The sequence below is a fragment of the Sprattus sprattus genome (assembly GCF_963457725.1).
Source record: "Sprattus sprattus genome assembly, chromosome: 4".
Classification (NCBI taxonomy): domain Eukaryota; kingdom Metazoa; phylum Chordata; class Actinopteri; order Clupeiformes; family Clupeidae; genus Sprattus; species Sprattus sprattus.
The window spans coordinates 42,955,864-42,970,800 of NC_137923.1; the positions used below are offsets into that span (position 1 = coordinate 42,955,864).

General features: G+C 41.7%; 1 protein-coding gene across 1 annotated transcript; it reads right to left on the minus strand.

Annotated features, from left to right (window-relative positions):
- Nucleotides 1-4,133: 4,133 nt before the first annotated feature.
- On the minus strand, nt 4,134-14,486 carry clk2a (CDC-like kinase 2a). The gene is made up of 13 exons (XM_080836449.1): nt 14,372-14,486; nt 12,241-12,446; nt 11,642-11,912; nt 10,589-10,679; nt 8,923-8,989; nt 8,204-8,320; nt 7,765-7,931; nt 7,417-7,511; nt 7,126-7,255; nt 6,676-6,758; nt 6,387-6,466; nt 5,929-6,019; nt 4,134-5,746 (listed from the first exon to the last, which is right to left on the minus strand). The coding sequence occupies exons 2-13, from the start codon at nt 12,444-12,446 to the stop codon at nt 5,558-5,560; spliced, it is 1,587 nt and encodes a 528-aa protein (XP_080692575.1). The 5' UTR covers nt 14,372-14,486; the 3' UTR covers nt 4,134-5,557.
- Nucleotides 14,487-14,937: the final 451 nt, after the last annotated feature.

Here is a 14,937-nt window from a genome sequence, read left to right on the forward strand (position 1 = left end):
ATACGCATGATGAAGATTAATGAAAAATTAATTCTCAGGCTTGTCTACCGTTACGTTCAAGACTGCAAGTGATTGTTACCGTGTCATTCTCCTCTGGTGTCACAGCACTGTTTCGACTCTTTTAGGCTACTAATTTAGCCTTCTTAGTTGTATGGCTTTCTAGGTGAAGAATTTGAATCTGCAGCAGTAGCCTAATCTTATTTATAGATAAACAAAAATCTCATGCGCATTTTTTGGCGCCACTATAATAAAATGTATATGAAACTAATGTAGCTGTAATTAACTAAATAAAACTCTGAAAAAATATGAATTACTCTCCATTTTAGCCTAAATTAAACATCCCACTAGCTACATCTAATTTAGACCACGCTAACTACGAAAGCGCATTCCATGGTCAAACGTAAACAATTCGAACTCGCTTTGCCCAGTTCGTCTGCAGCGCTCGAGCTAAAACTAGAATTATTATTATTACAGCTACTCTGGTTGATCACTGATTCTGTCATTTAAATACACAAACAAACAAAAACGTTAATTTGGTGTGCACAAAATCAACCTTTCCTTTACACACACACCCAGACACACAAAACACCACAAGATTGGTTTATTTGTCTTTAATGATAAAAATTCTGTTTTCTAATAATGTTCATATAGGCTAAGACCTATTCCCCAAATAAATGTACAGAGGCAGACTAGGGAATAAGCAAAAAACAAATCAATAAGTCAATATAACATGTCCAGAATGGTCCCCAGTTGGCCTGGATTCAGTGTTAATATGCGGGTATTGGGTTGTCAGTAATAAAAAATAATAGGCCTAATGATTACAATGTTAATATACAATTGTATTTCTGGTATAAAATGGGATGGAACTTCTTTTAGGCTACTCTTGTATTAACGTTTACAAATTGTATGGAAGTAGACAAACAGCCATCTGCTTTCATAAGATGTGCCTACTTTTAAAGTTCCTAAGGAGTTTCTGAACGTGTAAAATGCGCTTAAGAGCTAGCCGCATCTTAGTTCGGGTCCAAGTATAGGCTACTGCGTATTTCATAATCTCACGGTGATTCCTCACACCACCTGGTTTAAGGTATACGTCAAATCGCACACCATCTGTAGGTCCGTCACCATAGGCTTGACCTCAATGTCTGTTTTCCTGTAAAGTGCATTTTTGGTTCCATTGAAGCGGTAAAACTGAACTGCACCTTTCACATAGATCCATCTGTGTAACCACACAAAATTGACTCGGGTAAAAGGGCGTGGGAACTTTCCCAAATTATATTTGGCCTACATGAGGGTGCAAATGACCATATATCAACGAGCAGGTTCTCCTCAGATCACATGACCTTGCACTGCTCTGCATTAGGTGGAGATACCGTGGATGTTGGGACACTGCCCATGTTAAGACTGAGCCCCTGGAAGGCACCAAACATTGAGTCCTCATTCCTAGCAGAAGTCCTCATTCCGGAACGGGTAAAATTCGCCTGTTGGGTGTTCTACAACGTTGACAGGAAATAACATTAAAATAAATGTATGCTTGTACAAAGGCATACGTTTGCAAACACTGTTAACAGAAAATTAGATATGCTCTGATGCATACCTTGGAGATGGGCTGCTGGCTGTTGAAGTAGGCCCTCCTGGCTGTTCTTTGTGCATTCTTCTGAGCCACCTCAGCTTTCCTCAAATTTCTACAACAGAAAATTATTCAGACGTGTTAAAATGTATATCTCTACCAACATTCTATGTAGCTTGTTCACTCATGAAAAGAAATGGTTCTAACGAAAATAAATTAAGCTTGCCTCTCTCTGATGAGGTCGCTTTGATAGACTCGGAGCCAGGAGTCATGCGTCGTCTGAGACAAGCAAGGGGCGCTTTTTCGGCGACCAGTCAGACTTCTTCTCCGGCTCCTGTGACTGTCTTTCACTTGAGTCACACAGCTGGTCAAATGTCTTATGGGAGCACCCAGAGACCTTTTCACCACTGAGTCCATTCCTGTCGAAGAAGAACTCGTTTTGAGTTGACATATCTATCGATACCTTTCCAACGTCAAATTATGATGACCTTGGACAGCGTGAGGACAACATCCAGGTATGAACTGAAAGGCCTAGACATAGGCCTAGGCTACATATGGACCTCAACAAATTGTTCTTGATAATGATGAGGTTAAGTTGGAGACCAAGCAAGGCCTGAAACATGTCAAAATCACAAACGATGATCTTAGCTTTCTCTGTTAAATGTCTCAGTGCCTTCACTACTGGACTTGACACAATTAGATTAATAAGAAATAAACCAGGCTACATACATACCTTATTCAAATGTTTGATTTCACCTGGATCGTCAGTGAAGTCCCTTTGTCCCTTGACTGACTCCACTCTGCTGTGATCTGTTTCTGCAACCGTCTTATAACGTCTGGTCGTCTCGTGCGACTTCTCACAGATAACGGCTAAATACAGACAATCTCATTAAGGACTGAGAAACATGGTCCCGCACGTGCCAGCCGGCGAATGACTGCGAGCTCCAGCACAAAGGTTGAGACCCTCGGTATAAGACAATATTACAAGGGGAACAGACCGTTTGTAAACTTCCGTTCCAAGATTTATTTGGAAAAATTAAAAGGTTTATGCATGTTGTGCTGAGATCGACCAGATGAAGAAGTCATGACAGGTGTCTGAAGGTGAAGACAGGTTGTGGTAGGCTAATGGGTAAGAGTGAATGAAGTCAGTCGCTTTCAAGGAGTTAATCCTTTACACGGTTTCTCCATCTACATCATATCAGTCCCCCGTTTGGGAAAATACACCTGCACTGCATCAAAAACTCAACCCTCGTAGGCTAAGCTACTAATTGACCTCTTAAGCTTAGAAAATGTTCTTGGGAAATTTGCATTGATAATTATGGAAAAGCCTGTCACATACCAACAGTTTAAGGTGAAATTAAGGTTGTTATGACTTCTCAGAAGTTTAAATGAAAATAAGTGTATGAAGCCATATAACAATTAGCCTTTGAGTTAACCATGATTTTTTTTTTTCTAGAAAACTCTGGACGGAAATGCATACAATTACAATAACTGAAACATTTGGGCCTACAATGGCTACAGCGACTTTAATATAATCAACGCGACTAAGCTGCTTCATGAATTCGTGATTTTAACACTACACCAAACGGCGTCTTCAGCAGTGCCAGTGCAGTGCTCTGAAACCAAGGAGATGAGTCACACAAAAGATGCACGCCAGACGTGACTAACTGGGTTCCCATCGAACTTTTGAATGCGAATAGGAAATCCTGATTGAAATCAAAATGGTCAAAAAATCTTTTAAATTGAATAACCAAATTATTCGCTGGATTGGGGTTGGTAAATCCCCATAGCGATGTTTATTCGCAATAAATGGCCCTTGTTGCGATTTAACCTATAGCTGTTCCAAACTCCTCCCTTGATTACGAGTGTCCTTAATGCGCATAACACTGCAGATGGAAACCGGCACAGGGCTGCATTCTCTGTGGCCGACTTTTCGTGAGTGCGTTTAAAATAGCCTGTTCGAATGAGTTGGATGTTAACCCAGCTAATGTGATGCCATACGGACTGAGCCACAGAGAGCACGATGGATCAGCACGTTACACAAGGTGAACACCTTGACACTACAAGACAGATGCCAGTTCCAAGTAAAGATTGCAAATTACGGTCAGCATATGAACAACGCCGGCCTGTGTCATGATATCTGCCATCACTCTGTCAGTATGGCATTCTATCACTGTTCCAGTTAACACTGTCAACATAGCTTGACAGACATTTAAGTCGTTAGGTTTGCACATTGGGAAAACCATCTTTTGAAAAATCTAAACTTAATACTGTCACATTATTATGCGATCATCAATTGCATTTCGAAATAAGGAAGCTATGGAAACTGCCTTGTATTGACATACTATGTGTATTCAACAAGAAAGCCACATGAAATGTATAAACTGAAGGACTTCCATCTTCATTTTTGTTTACATTTAGAAAACTCTGTACAGATCAGTGGATCATTTTTTAGTACAGCCCAATAAGTCGATGCCTTGACCAGCTATGATGGAGGGAACTGGGAAATAGCGATTCAGTCCTAGATATCAATAAATTGTAAAAAAAAAAAAAAGAGCAAAGTGTGTAAAAACAAAACATTTGCCCGCTACACCTGACACGGTCTGATTTCGCCCAAGTTAGAGCGAGGCATCTTTATTCTACTGTCATACAACCATACATAAGTACATATTCATTTCTATATACATTTTTATACAATTCATTGCATACAAAAAAAAAAAAACAGAACAAAAACAGGAAACACAGGGAAAGAAAAGAAAGACATTAAGAACAGCTTGACCAAAATAAATACTGTTAATGTGCACTGCATGTTCAGGGGTGTTGGGACTGTACACCTTAGGCCTGGACACACCCACGCACTGGGCTACTGCTACAAAAGGCTATTATGTGTGTTGAGCGTGCATACTAGCATGGCGTTAACAGCCATACTTGTTTGAGGCTAATTTGTGATGCCACTGTTCAGGTGTGTTGGTGGGAGATAGTGTGCCACACAGAAAAATATGACTCATTCCATTTAGCTTGTTTACACCAACTTAAAGCACAACTGCTGCTAGTTTGGGAATGCTTGTATATCCCATCTGAGCCAGGGCTGGTGCTGACTCCCATGGCATATACCTGTCGTATGCAGTGTGCTTCGCAATAACAATTTGAACAGAGTTACATTGCAGCCAAATGGAAGGACCCATAGGGACTGCAAAAGGACAACACCCCCCTCACAGTGTCTACTACAAGGGAAGCAACTATTTGGGCCAACATTCCCATCCCAGCATCTAAAAGACACAGAGCCAAACAACAGGAGGATAGGTCAGACATTAAAAGTTGTAGTTATTAATTGGAATAGGATAGGCTGGAGTGATCAGTTAAAATCCTTTTCTGTTTGTCTGATGTCATGTTTGGAAGAACTTAGAACAGGTAAAGGATGGCATCGTGCTCCTCTACCAGTCTGACAGGAACGCTCAAGCCTGGCTGCTTGCGGACAGCATCCACATGCCACTCACTTCTCTCAGTCTGGATCCGAGTGCTTCCGGACGGTGGAAGGTTACAGAACTTCTCTACCTCACTCTGTCTACCCCAGACAAGGTTTCCTCCACCGGGGTCAGGGAAACCTACTCACACATTTTAGCTTGACCTTGAATCACAGCTTAAGCCATTACATTTTTGATGTCTCCCCTTAGTGTGGAAGCAAATGGCTAGAACAGGCCTCGAGCTGAGCGAGTGCCACAAATCTCTTTGAACTCCGACACGAGAACATTAAGTGTCATAGTCAATGGGTTCAGCTTATAAAAAAAAAGACGGGAAAATAATGCCTACCCACACCTCCCCCCAAGAGTCAACAGATCCACGTGAGTATTCAAACTTAAGGTAGCCCACCCAACATATTTGCATCTTCTTCAGGTTGAGCATTAAAAACATTCACAAAAATCGAGTTCCACCTTAAGTTCCTGCACGCATGCTGGTGTGTGGGAAGGGCGGAGGCGGGGGAGACAGACGTCACCGACTGATGTCCCGGCTGCCCTCCCAGCTCTTGGCGGTGGTTTGGTCACTGGAGGGTACAGAGGTAAAGAACTGGTGTCGCAAAGCAGCAGCCAGGGTCAGGCGCTTAGAGGGTTCATACTCCAGCATGCCTTCCATCAGGTCAAAGAAATGGTGATGCTCCTCAGCCTCTGACAGAAGGTACCGCTGAGAGAGACAAGGAGAAAAGGCATGCAAGTTCAGAAAGACGAAGGGAACAAGATACAATAAATTGAAATATACGACATGGAAGTTAGTTAATAAAACACTAACAGCTAGCTTTCAAAGAGCTTGTCCAACTTGTGTGGTGCATTAAAATGTTCAAATAGCATCATCCTGTACTCGCTCACCCGAAGTGGTTTGCAGTTCTCTCTCACGTATCTGCCAGCTGAAGAATTCTCATCCCAGTCAAGACGGCCACGGTAGAAGTACTTCTGTTTCCTGTTCAAAAGAAGGCAGAAGGCAACAATGACAGAAAGAAGACTTCAGCAAGATGGAACTAGCATGTTCATGAATCTGTGTGTGTGACAGTGTATGTGTCTCAAGTCAAGCAAATGTGTACATAACTAGGTTACATAAGTTCCCAAGCTAGCAAGATTTGATCAGTGCCTTAGTTGCTGATGCTATCCAAGTTGGATAGTTTGCTAATTGTAGACAAACTATGAGATGGGTTAATCAAGAATAAATCAAATGTGTTCATTAAAATTACATTTTGAAATGCTTCTCGCGGCAAATTGATATATGTGATTCATTCAGATTACTCACTTGACAGCCCTAAATCAAACATGTATGTTTGTGTCTGCTATACCTGGTTTTACGGATCATTCTGGAAGGCACTGGTCCCAGAATTCTCTCCATCATCGCCAAGTGCTCTCTATTGTCATGTGTCTGAAGAGAAAGGAGGACAAAAAGAGCAAAGTATTCAATAATACTGAAAATCATTCAAGATCACAAAAAGCACTAGCTCGATTCAAAAGATCAAATGCAGTTCCAAGGTATCCCTGAAATTCTTAGGGCATAAATTGTTTTTTCAATGGGTTCCCTTAGGTGACTTGTGTAGGGGTGCACACGTATGCCTTGAGTGTTTGTTACTATACCTGAAAGAGGGTAAATCCCAAGTAGTACTCAAACAGAATGCAGCCAGTGCTCCAGACGTCACAAGGTTGACTCCAACCCAGCTCTACAAATAAACAGATTACACTTCTAATTCTACATCTACTGCCAAAGCACCCAAACTCCAGACAGATACCAGATATAAACACACACACACACACACACATACACACACAGGCAAAATACACTTTAATGGCAAAGCATAATCAAATCCTCGATGCAGGTCATGTACCCAGAAATAACTGTCACTTGCTAAGGGACAGACTTCAGAGACTCTGCAAACATGTTGTAATGGGCGACCTCTAGTGGCTATGTTAAAGTAGTGACACAAACTCGTATGCAGATTATAGGATCAGGAGACCTTCAGCTGACAACTGACCAAAAGTAATGCAAGACATACACTCATCCACACACAGGCAAGGCGCCTCGCTTACCCAGTATGACCTCTGGGGCACGGTAGTGTCTGGTGGAAACGATGGTGCTATGGTGCTCATGATCGAAGGTGGCACTGCCAAAGTCCACCACCCTTACTTCTGCGCTCTTCACCGTCCTCTCCTCACGCTTCTGAAAAAAGGCATCACAGCACACAACCATCAACCCTGTTCAGCTTCTCATACAGGCAGTTCACTCAATCATTCATCAAAACATGCAGACGAGTCGGTTTCATGTCTGATACTTCACGTGAGACAACATGCACAAATCCTCTCAAGCTCTTCCAGGCTTACCTTCTCAACGTTATAGGTCATGGTGAAGTCCGAGTCGACAAACAAAATGTTCTCTGGCTTCAGGTCTGTGTGGGTAACCTTGTTCTCATGGAGAACTTCAAGGGAGAAGGTAAAAACTAAATAAATCACTAAAGGCAGATAAATACACAACAATAACAATACACCCTTAGAAATACCTACAACAATTAACAGACAGGTATTGAGACCTCTAAACTGCTCCTACTGCATGTGAAGACACTGTACTATTTTTCACCGATTCACTGGACACACATCAACATGCATATCTGAATACCAACTACACAGAGAATGACCCCACTGAAATCCCAGTGCCAAATATAGGGTACTTACACTTAACAGCGAGGCAAATCTGGTAGGCCATGTGGCGCACATGACTAATTGAGTAAGGCAGGTAGTTATTCTCCTTCAGGAAATCAAAGGTGCTAAGGGCCAGGAGCTCAAAGCTGATGCACATGTGGCCATGGTAGTCGAACCAGTCATACATCTGGACACACAGACTGCAGAAGGTGTCAGGGAGGGAGGGGGGGGGGGGGGGGGGGGGGGGGGGGGTAATGATCAGAAGGGATAAGGAGGGAATAGGTCAGGCATATGTTGTAAATGTTTGAGCTCTATAGGATATTTAACACTGTAAATCAAATATGTAGAAGCATATGTGATAAACTATTACTTTAAACTGTAAGCCGAGGGCTATGCACAAGATTCTAGAGCGTTTTGACTGATCAGATTGGAGAAGGGATACAGAGTTAAAGGTTCATGTCTAGAGTCTTACTTCTTGTTCTCAGGGTCTTTCTCGTTGATCTTCTCAAGGACGTTAATCTCGAGACGAGCAGCCTCCCTGTACTTCTCCACATTCTTGATGATCTTCAGTGCCACGTGAGCGCCCCCTCTACAGACACACAGAAAGGGCAGTTTGTTTGTTTGTTTGTTTGTTTGCCACCTTAAAACTTTTGTCTCAATCACACAAAACACAAAGTGACTCAATCCTGACCGTCCACTTTAATCAAATTCTGTTTATTTCTAGTATTAAAGTCAGCTGGGCAACAAGGCTGTTGTTAATGCAACATAAATTATATAAAGACCACATGAATAATGTATTTGTCTGTAATGTACTGTAAAGGCGAATAAACAGTCGCACTAACTACTAAATAAGCTGCGGACCTAGTCACACAGCTTGTCAAAGTAAACATGTGATATGGCAGATATGTACAGAGATTACTTATGAGTTAATTTTAGCTATCAATTTGAAATATTTAATGTGTTGTAAAGAAATGAACACAGCTGCGTGGGTTTTGTTATTCATTTTGTAAGTGTATATGTAACTGTTAAAATATCTGGGTACATCCCACATACACCAGACTGGCTACCAAAACCTGATTAACAGAAACTAAATCAAAAGAAAAGTTTGCTGGATACCTATGGTAAAAAGAAAACCAGTAATAATCTGCATTTTTTTTTTTTTCTAGAAACATCTGTATTACTGTGTCTTACCTGCGGTGGTCAATACAGCGCATCACCCTGCCAAAGGTTCCCTCCCCCAAAGTGCTGACAATCTCATCTGTGCGATAGATAGAGCAGGGGACAGACAGAGAGAGAGAGAGACAGAAAGACAGTGGGAAAGAAGGTGAAGGACTTAGATGAGTGACCAAAGGTAGGTTCAACTGTAAATGCAAGCAGCAAAAAAGCTAGCAGCCCTATCGTGACTATTGTGCCATGAATGTTTTACACTTGCCAACCACACTTAAAGACAGGAGAATAAAACAACAGAAGGATCCTATCAGACACTAACAGAAAAGGACGAAGGGTTGTAACAGATTAGGAATGCCTATTTGACGAGTAATTCATACCCTACCGATCAGAAAAGCCAGTTGATTTTGTTTTGACTGGCATCGTTTTATTTTGACTAGCTATGCGCTGACACAAGATTGTGACCCATCACAGCGGTCTCCTACTCTTGTACTCGAGATGGCTGTGTGACAAAATTAAAATGAAAGAGAACACTACATAAAAAACGGGTTTGACAACGATTAAATTATCACTATGATGCAAATGGACCCAGGAAACCTGACATCCACATTTTTGGGGGGAAAATGACACTGTCGCTAACAAAAATTGCAAACTTTGATCAAATGTTTACGGTGCTCGATGCTGAGGCCCAGATTAGGGAAGACTTAACATGTTTTACTCAGGTCATCTTCAGCAAGCAGTGAATGTGTACTTGCAAAAAATGCTAAAAAGGAGTCCATCAACAATAAGATGGTTGTAATCGGTACAGACAAACTCACGTCATTTGGCCTAGCATAAAGAATATGAAGCTGGTGTCAACCTATTTGGTCAGGCTACATTTGGTGTTTTAATAATGAGTACAATTATTAAATGACTAAAATCTATTCCATATCATATTCTACAGGGTATTATTTTCTTGTCACCACATGTTTAGTAACACTGAGCATTCTGCTGTAGCCTGATTAAACAAAGATAAATGAATAGCTCTGAGATAGCTGGTAAAAAAAGCCAAATTCTGCAAAAAACAAAAAAAAAAAATATGTTTTGACTTTCTGTTAACCAACCGACAATTCTGCTTCTATTACTCAGGAATGTTTCCTTGCCAACTCAGGGCTTACTCAAGTCTATGAACCTTTTGCAGAGGCGAAGCAGAATTGAAGTATATTTCACAAGCCTTTCTCTGGAAAAAACACGAATCCATCTTTGAGAAATTCCAAAGCATTTGTTGCCTGGGCCTTAAAGTCAACCCCTAATCTGGGCCCTAGTGAAGCATCTGTGCGCCCTTACGATTTACAACTCTGCTGCTTTGTGTGCCCTGGCAGTTAAGTTTGAAGGTAAGAGCAAATAAAATAAAACTGAATACTGAATGTATGGATTTTAGAAACAAATAAAAAGGAATGTATCTGCAAACAGTACTGACCACAGCTACAAATACATCCACCCCATCCCACCCTCTCCCCCCACAAAAAACAACATCTTCACGCAACCCTCCCTGCCTGCTTTGGGCTAGAGGGGAGAGCATTCTACCATGACATGGTGATCACCACCACCACCACCACCACCATCATCCTCCCCCTTGTGAAATTCTGCTCTATGGTTGAACTGATAGGGAGAAAAGTTACGATAGGAGTAGAATAGTGGCAGTGTGTACATCTCTCTTGCAGGACGTCCCCAGTCCGACAGATCAGGTGACCCTCCTCGTCGTCCCTCACACACACCGCCCGCGTCCGGCTGTCACTCCGCTGCAGTAGGGACCAGCCCATCCCGAGGTCAACGGCGCGACCGCAGAGGGGAGGAGGAGGAGGAGAGGGGAAGAGAGGAGGAAGGGGGGGCAGCCGTGACCATGGCGACAGCAGGGCGGCGGAGCAGCGCAGTTGGTGTTGTTGATGTAGGTAGGTTTGGTTGATCATAGGGCGTTTGGTATGACACCATGTGTGGAGATATATACAACGATAGGGATATAGTGCAAGGGAACAAGTCAAAGATCACATTTCGCCCCCTTCTACCTTTTTTTCCCCTGTGTTCTTCCCCATCAACCCTCTGCCTAGCCTCATCCTGACAAAAATCACAAGAGCAACCTACATCATAACATATTTAGCAGAGCTAAAAACAAGTACTTTTTCACTGATTAGACTTAAAAAATAGGATGAATCTATCCAGAACAGTGAACAATATCATCTTATGTAAAGCCATGGAACAAGGTGACAGTTGAAGAAACAAAAAAAACTTCAGACAAGGGAAAAATGTACCAACTCATTGGTAAGCACCCTCTCTCTTTCAACTGCTCAACAGAGGTTAGAGAAGATTAGAGCAAGAATGAAAGGTACAGCAAAAGAGAGAGATGCTTGTGTCTGCTACTTTCTTTGCCCTTACAGGCTGCCTGAAGCTAAAATATACATGAACCAGAGTTAAAAAGTAAACTCCGGCAATGTTAACCCCTTTTAAAGAGGACCTACTGTTGCCTCTGGACTATCACAGCTAACCCCCAGAAGACTTCATAAAAATCAAAAACTCAAAGACAAAACAAACAAAACAAAAAACTCCAAACCAAAAGGAAAAGAGTTCACTACTTACCGAGTCCAGGGGCTGTGGATAAGAGAGGGTTATGGAGAAGAGAGAGATAGAGTGAAACAAGAGACAGAGAGGAAGGGGAGAGAGGAGTGAGAGGTGTACGTGAGGACGTCTTGGGGTGGGCAGTACTCACCGAGGACGATGGGCTATAGGACCTGGTTCTACGTCGCCTTCGTTTGTGCTTACGCCTGCTGCCCTTGCGGCGATAGGACTGATCACGCTCGCTGCGGTCGCGCTCCCGCCGATAGTCGTAGTTGCTGGGGGAGAAGTCTCTTGTGTAGTAGCCGTCAGCTGCCGAAACCCCTCCGTGCTCACGGTCCCTGTCTCGACTGTGTTCCACGCGCCGGTAACCTTCACAGTAGCGGCGATCGTATGGCCGCCGATCTGCAGAGCGGTTCTCGTAGCTGAGACAAATGAAGAGTGGTATGTTCAGCAGAAACTTACCACATTTGCAGTCGTGAAAAGAAAAATGAATTCACTAGACAAGACATAATCATACACCCAGCATATATAATACCACTTTATGTTCATAAATGAGCTATTAAGGTGTCTTCAATCCCTAAGAGATTGGACGATTTATTTAAGCCAGGGGTTATTGTCAACTGAACCAATTCTATACTACAAATCCACATTTCTACCTAAAAGTCATAGATTAAGCTGTAACAGCATATGAACACATCGGTCAACTAATGAAATACTGTGAGGGAACATGACACACACACAAACACACACCTCCTGGAACGTGCACAACCTCCATCCTGTCGATGAGCTCGCCCCCTCTTCTCCCTCTCGCTACTGGTAGAGAAAGAAGGTGAGCGGCGATGCCTTTGCTTTCGCCCACGGTCCCTCTCCCTGTCTCGATCACGGTCTCGATACCGGTCCTGGTAACTGCTCCGGCTGCCCCGGTCTGAGGACGGATATCGTCTTGAGTGTGGCATCTGAGGACAGAAAAGGAGGGAAACTTCAAAAATCTATGATAAGCATTGGGGATAAAATCAAAGCTCAGAAGTAATAAGGGTTCAGATTTAGATTATTTGGGATACTGCAGAAATGACCATGGCTGTAAAGTCTTTTTTGGTGTAATAAGATCACAGAACCAAATGACACACAGTAACACGATTTGTTTTTGGGCCATGATAAAAAAAAGTATAAATCATTCATTGAAAGTTCAAACCACACTTCCAAGATGCATGCAATGTAAATCAGATGGGGGAAAAAAAAAAAAAAAAAAAAAACTGATTCCAAACTTAAAATTTGTACACCAGCCTAAATTAGGAGCTATAAGAAAAGCTGCTTGTCACTCTTGGATGAGAGAAAAGTAGTTAAACCCCTGCATGAATGTACATGAACCCTTGGTTTGTGCAAGAAGGTATGTGTTAAATAAACTGTTAAAGTAAAAAGGATAAATTGGACAATCAGATATCTGTTACACATAAATCCAACGGACATAATATACTCCTCTTTAGTAATGCTACAGCTATACCGTTTACGATTTCAAATGCATCAAGTGAACTTCTTGTGTGGCCTTGTGAAATAGAATCGAACTCATCATGACAAAATCATGTTCAGACAGTTCAGGAATATTCCCAAAGGGCAGAAATACTTGACTACCAATCGGAATAACGAGAAAGAAACAGTATGTGGTGATATGACAGCAAAATGGAGTGTGTCTGTGTACTCTGCATTTGAAGGAAAACAAGATAAACCAGTGTACTGTTACTTACATAAAAAAAAATCCGTTGTTCAGCCTAGCTTTGCATGTTGCAGGCAAGACTGATCACGTTAACTAGCAATAACTAAGTTAACTTAGCTTAGTTATCGCCGACCGAATTAATCGGCCAAGTTGAAATGATCAACAAAACTTAGGTTAGTTAATGTTAGACTTAAGATGAACATTATTTTCAAGATAGTTAACGTACTTTGTTGGCGTTGTGTCATCTAATGCTAATGTTGTCACTGAAGGTTGGGTGGGTGCTTACCAGTGTTCACCTCAATAATGCAACTGGTAAATGCATGATGCCAACGTAGCGCCAAGTAGCAGTTCTCCTAGCTAATTAAGGTTGGCTAATATTAGCTAGGACGACTAGGCGCGCTAAACTCGTTAGCCATAGCTCGTTACAAAACGGTTAACGTTACTCAGAATCCGTCTTTCTGGTTAAGACAAATAGCAATAACATATCATGTTAAGTTAATATTACCGCATCAATGCCAATACTTGCTGCTATACGTTACCGTCAAACAAGCACAGTGCTTCTCTTGTAACATTAACCAGCACATCATGCCCAAAGCGTTACTTACTAACGAAGATAACTTAATTTTACATAACGTTACCATCTCTTATTCCAATTATATCTATTTAGTTAGCTTGTAAAGCTACATAGAGAGATAAAGAATGTTCAGCTCTTGGTTAACTGAACTTAGCCTACTTAGGATATGCTAAATACTGAACGCTTGCCAACTGACTAGTTAGCAAACAAGCTCATGTTAGCTCGTGAGACGTAACTAGTTAGCATAGCCCATTTCCCAAATAAACGTCAACTTCACCGTTACGATACCGGGCGTTACTATGTTACCTTATCACGTTTGATAATATCCAATTCTTAATGTACAGTTATAATGTTAAAAGTCATGATAAAGTCGTCAGCCGAGCGTTATCGGCCTTGGAGAGTTTCAAAAATGTTTGCTTGCTAGTTAGCTAGCTACATTTGCATTAAACGGTAGCACCGACCGCCATCTTCTCTCGAAGACGACAAGCCTGATTCTGGCCTCAGATTTAAACATGAGCTATACTCTAATCTTACTTCATCAACGTTTATTTATCTAAGGTGTATGGCAATACTTTAGCAAGTTTCTATTGTCATACCGTTTTAGCAGCGAGGCCTGTACGCTTGTCCCACAGGAAATCCGTGTTGGCTCCTACTCCACCGTATTTTGTCTCCCTAGCTAAATTCGATCACGGACTTCTCTCCACCCCTGTCTGTCTTCAGCTGTGCACGTTTATAGGACGTAAACAATCCACTATTCATAAGCATGCAGTAGCTTGCATCCTCCTTACTGGATTTAAGTTTCTGTGACAGAACACGACATGCATGTTATTTCGTGCCCAATACTGCTTTACAACACAGTTTGAAGTATTTTTGAACACGCTAAATGTTTTAAGACTTTTATATCAACGTGACGTCTTGGAAAAACGTTGTTTTTTTAAAAAAAAAAAAAATCATTATTTTGCAACCAATTTCAACGTCATAACTACAATACAGGCGGAGGAAAACTCAGCCGAGACGGGAAGACCATGCATATTTGACATATTCAGCCAAGCACTTAGGCTTCATCAGGTAATAGGTAATCTTAAGGTAAAAAAAAAAGTTGTAAACTTTCACTTTCCGAATTTTTCTAATAAAGAGTACTACTTCTCCGACAACTTGTATT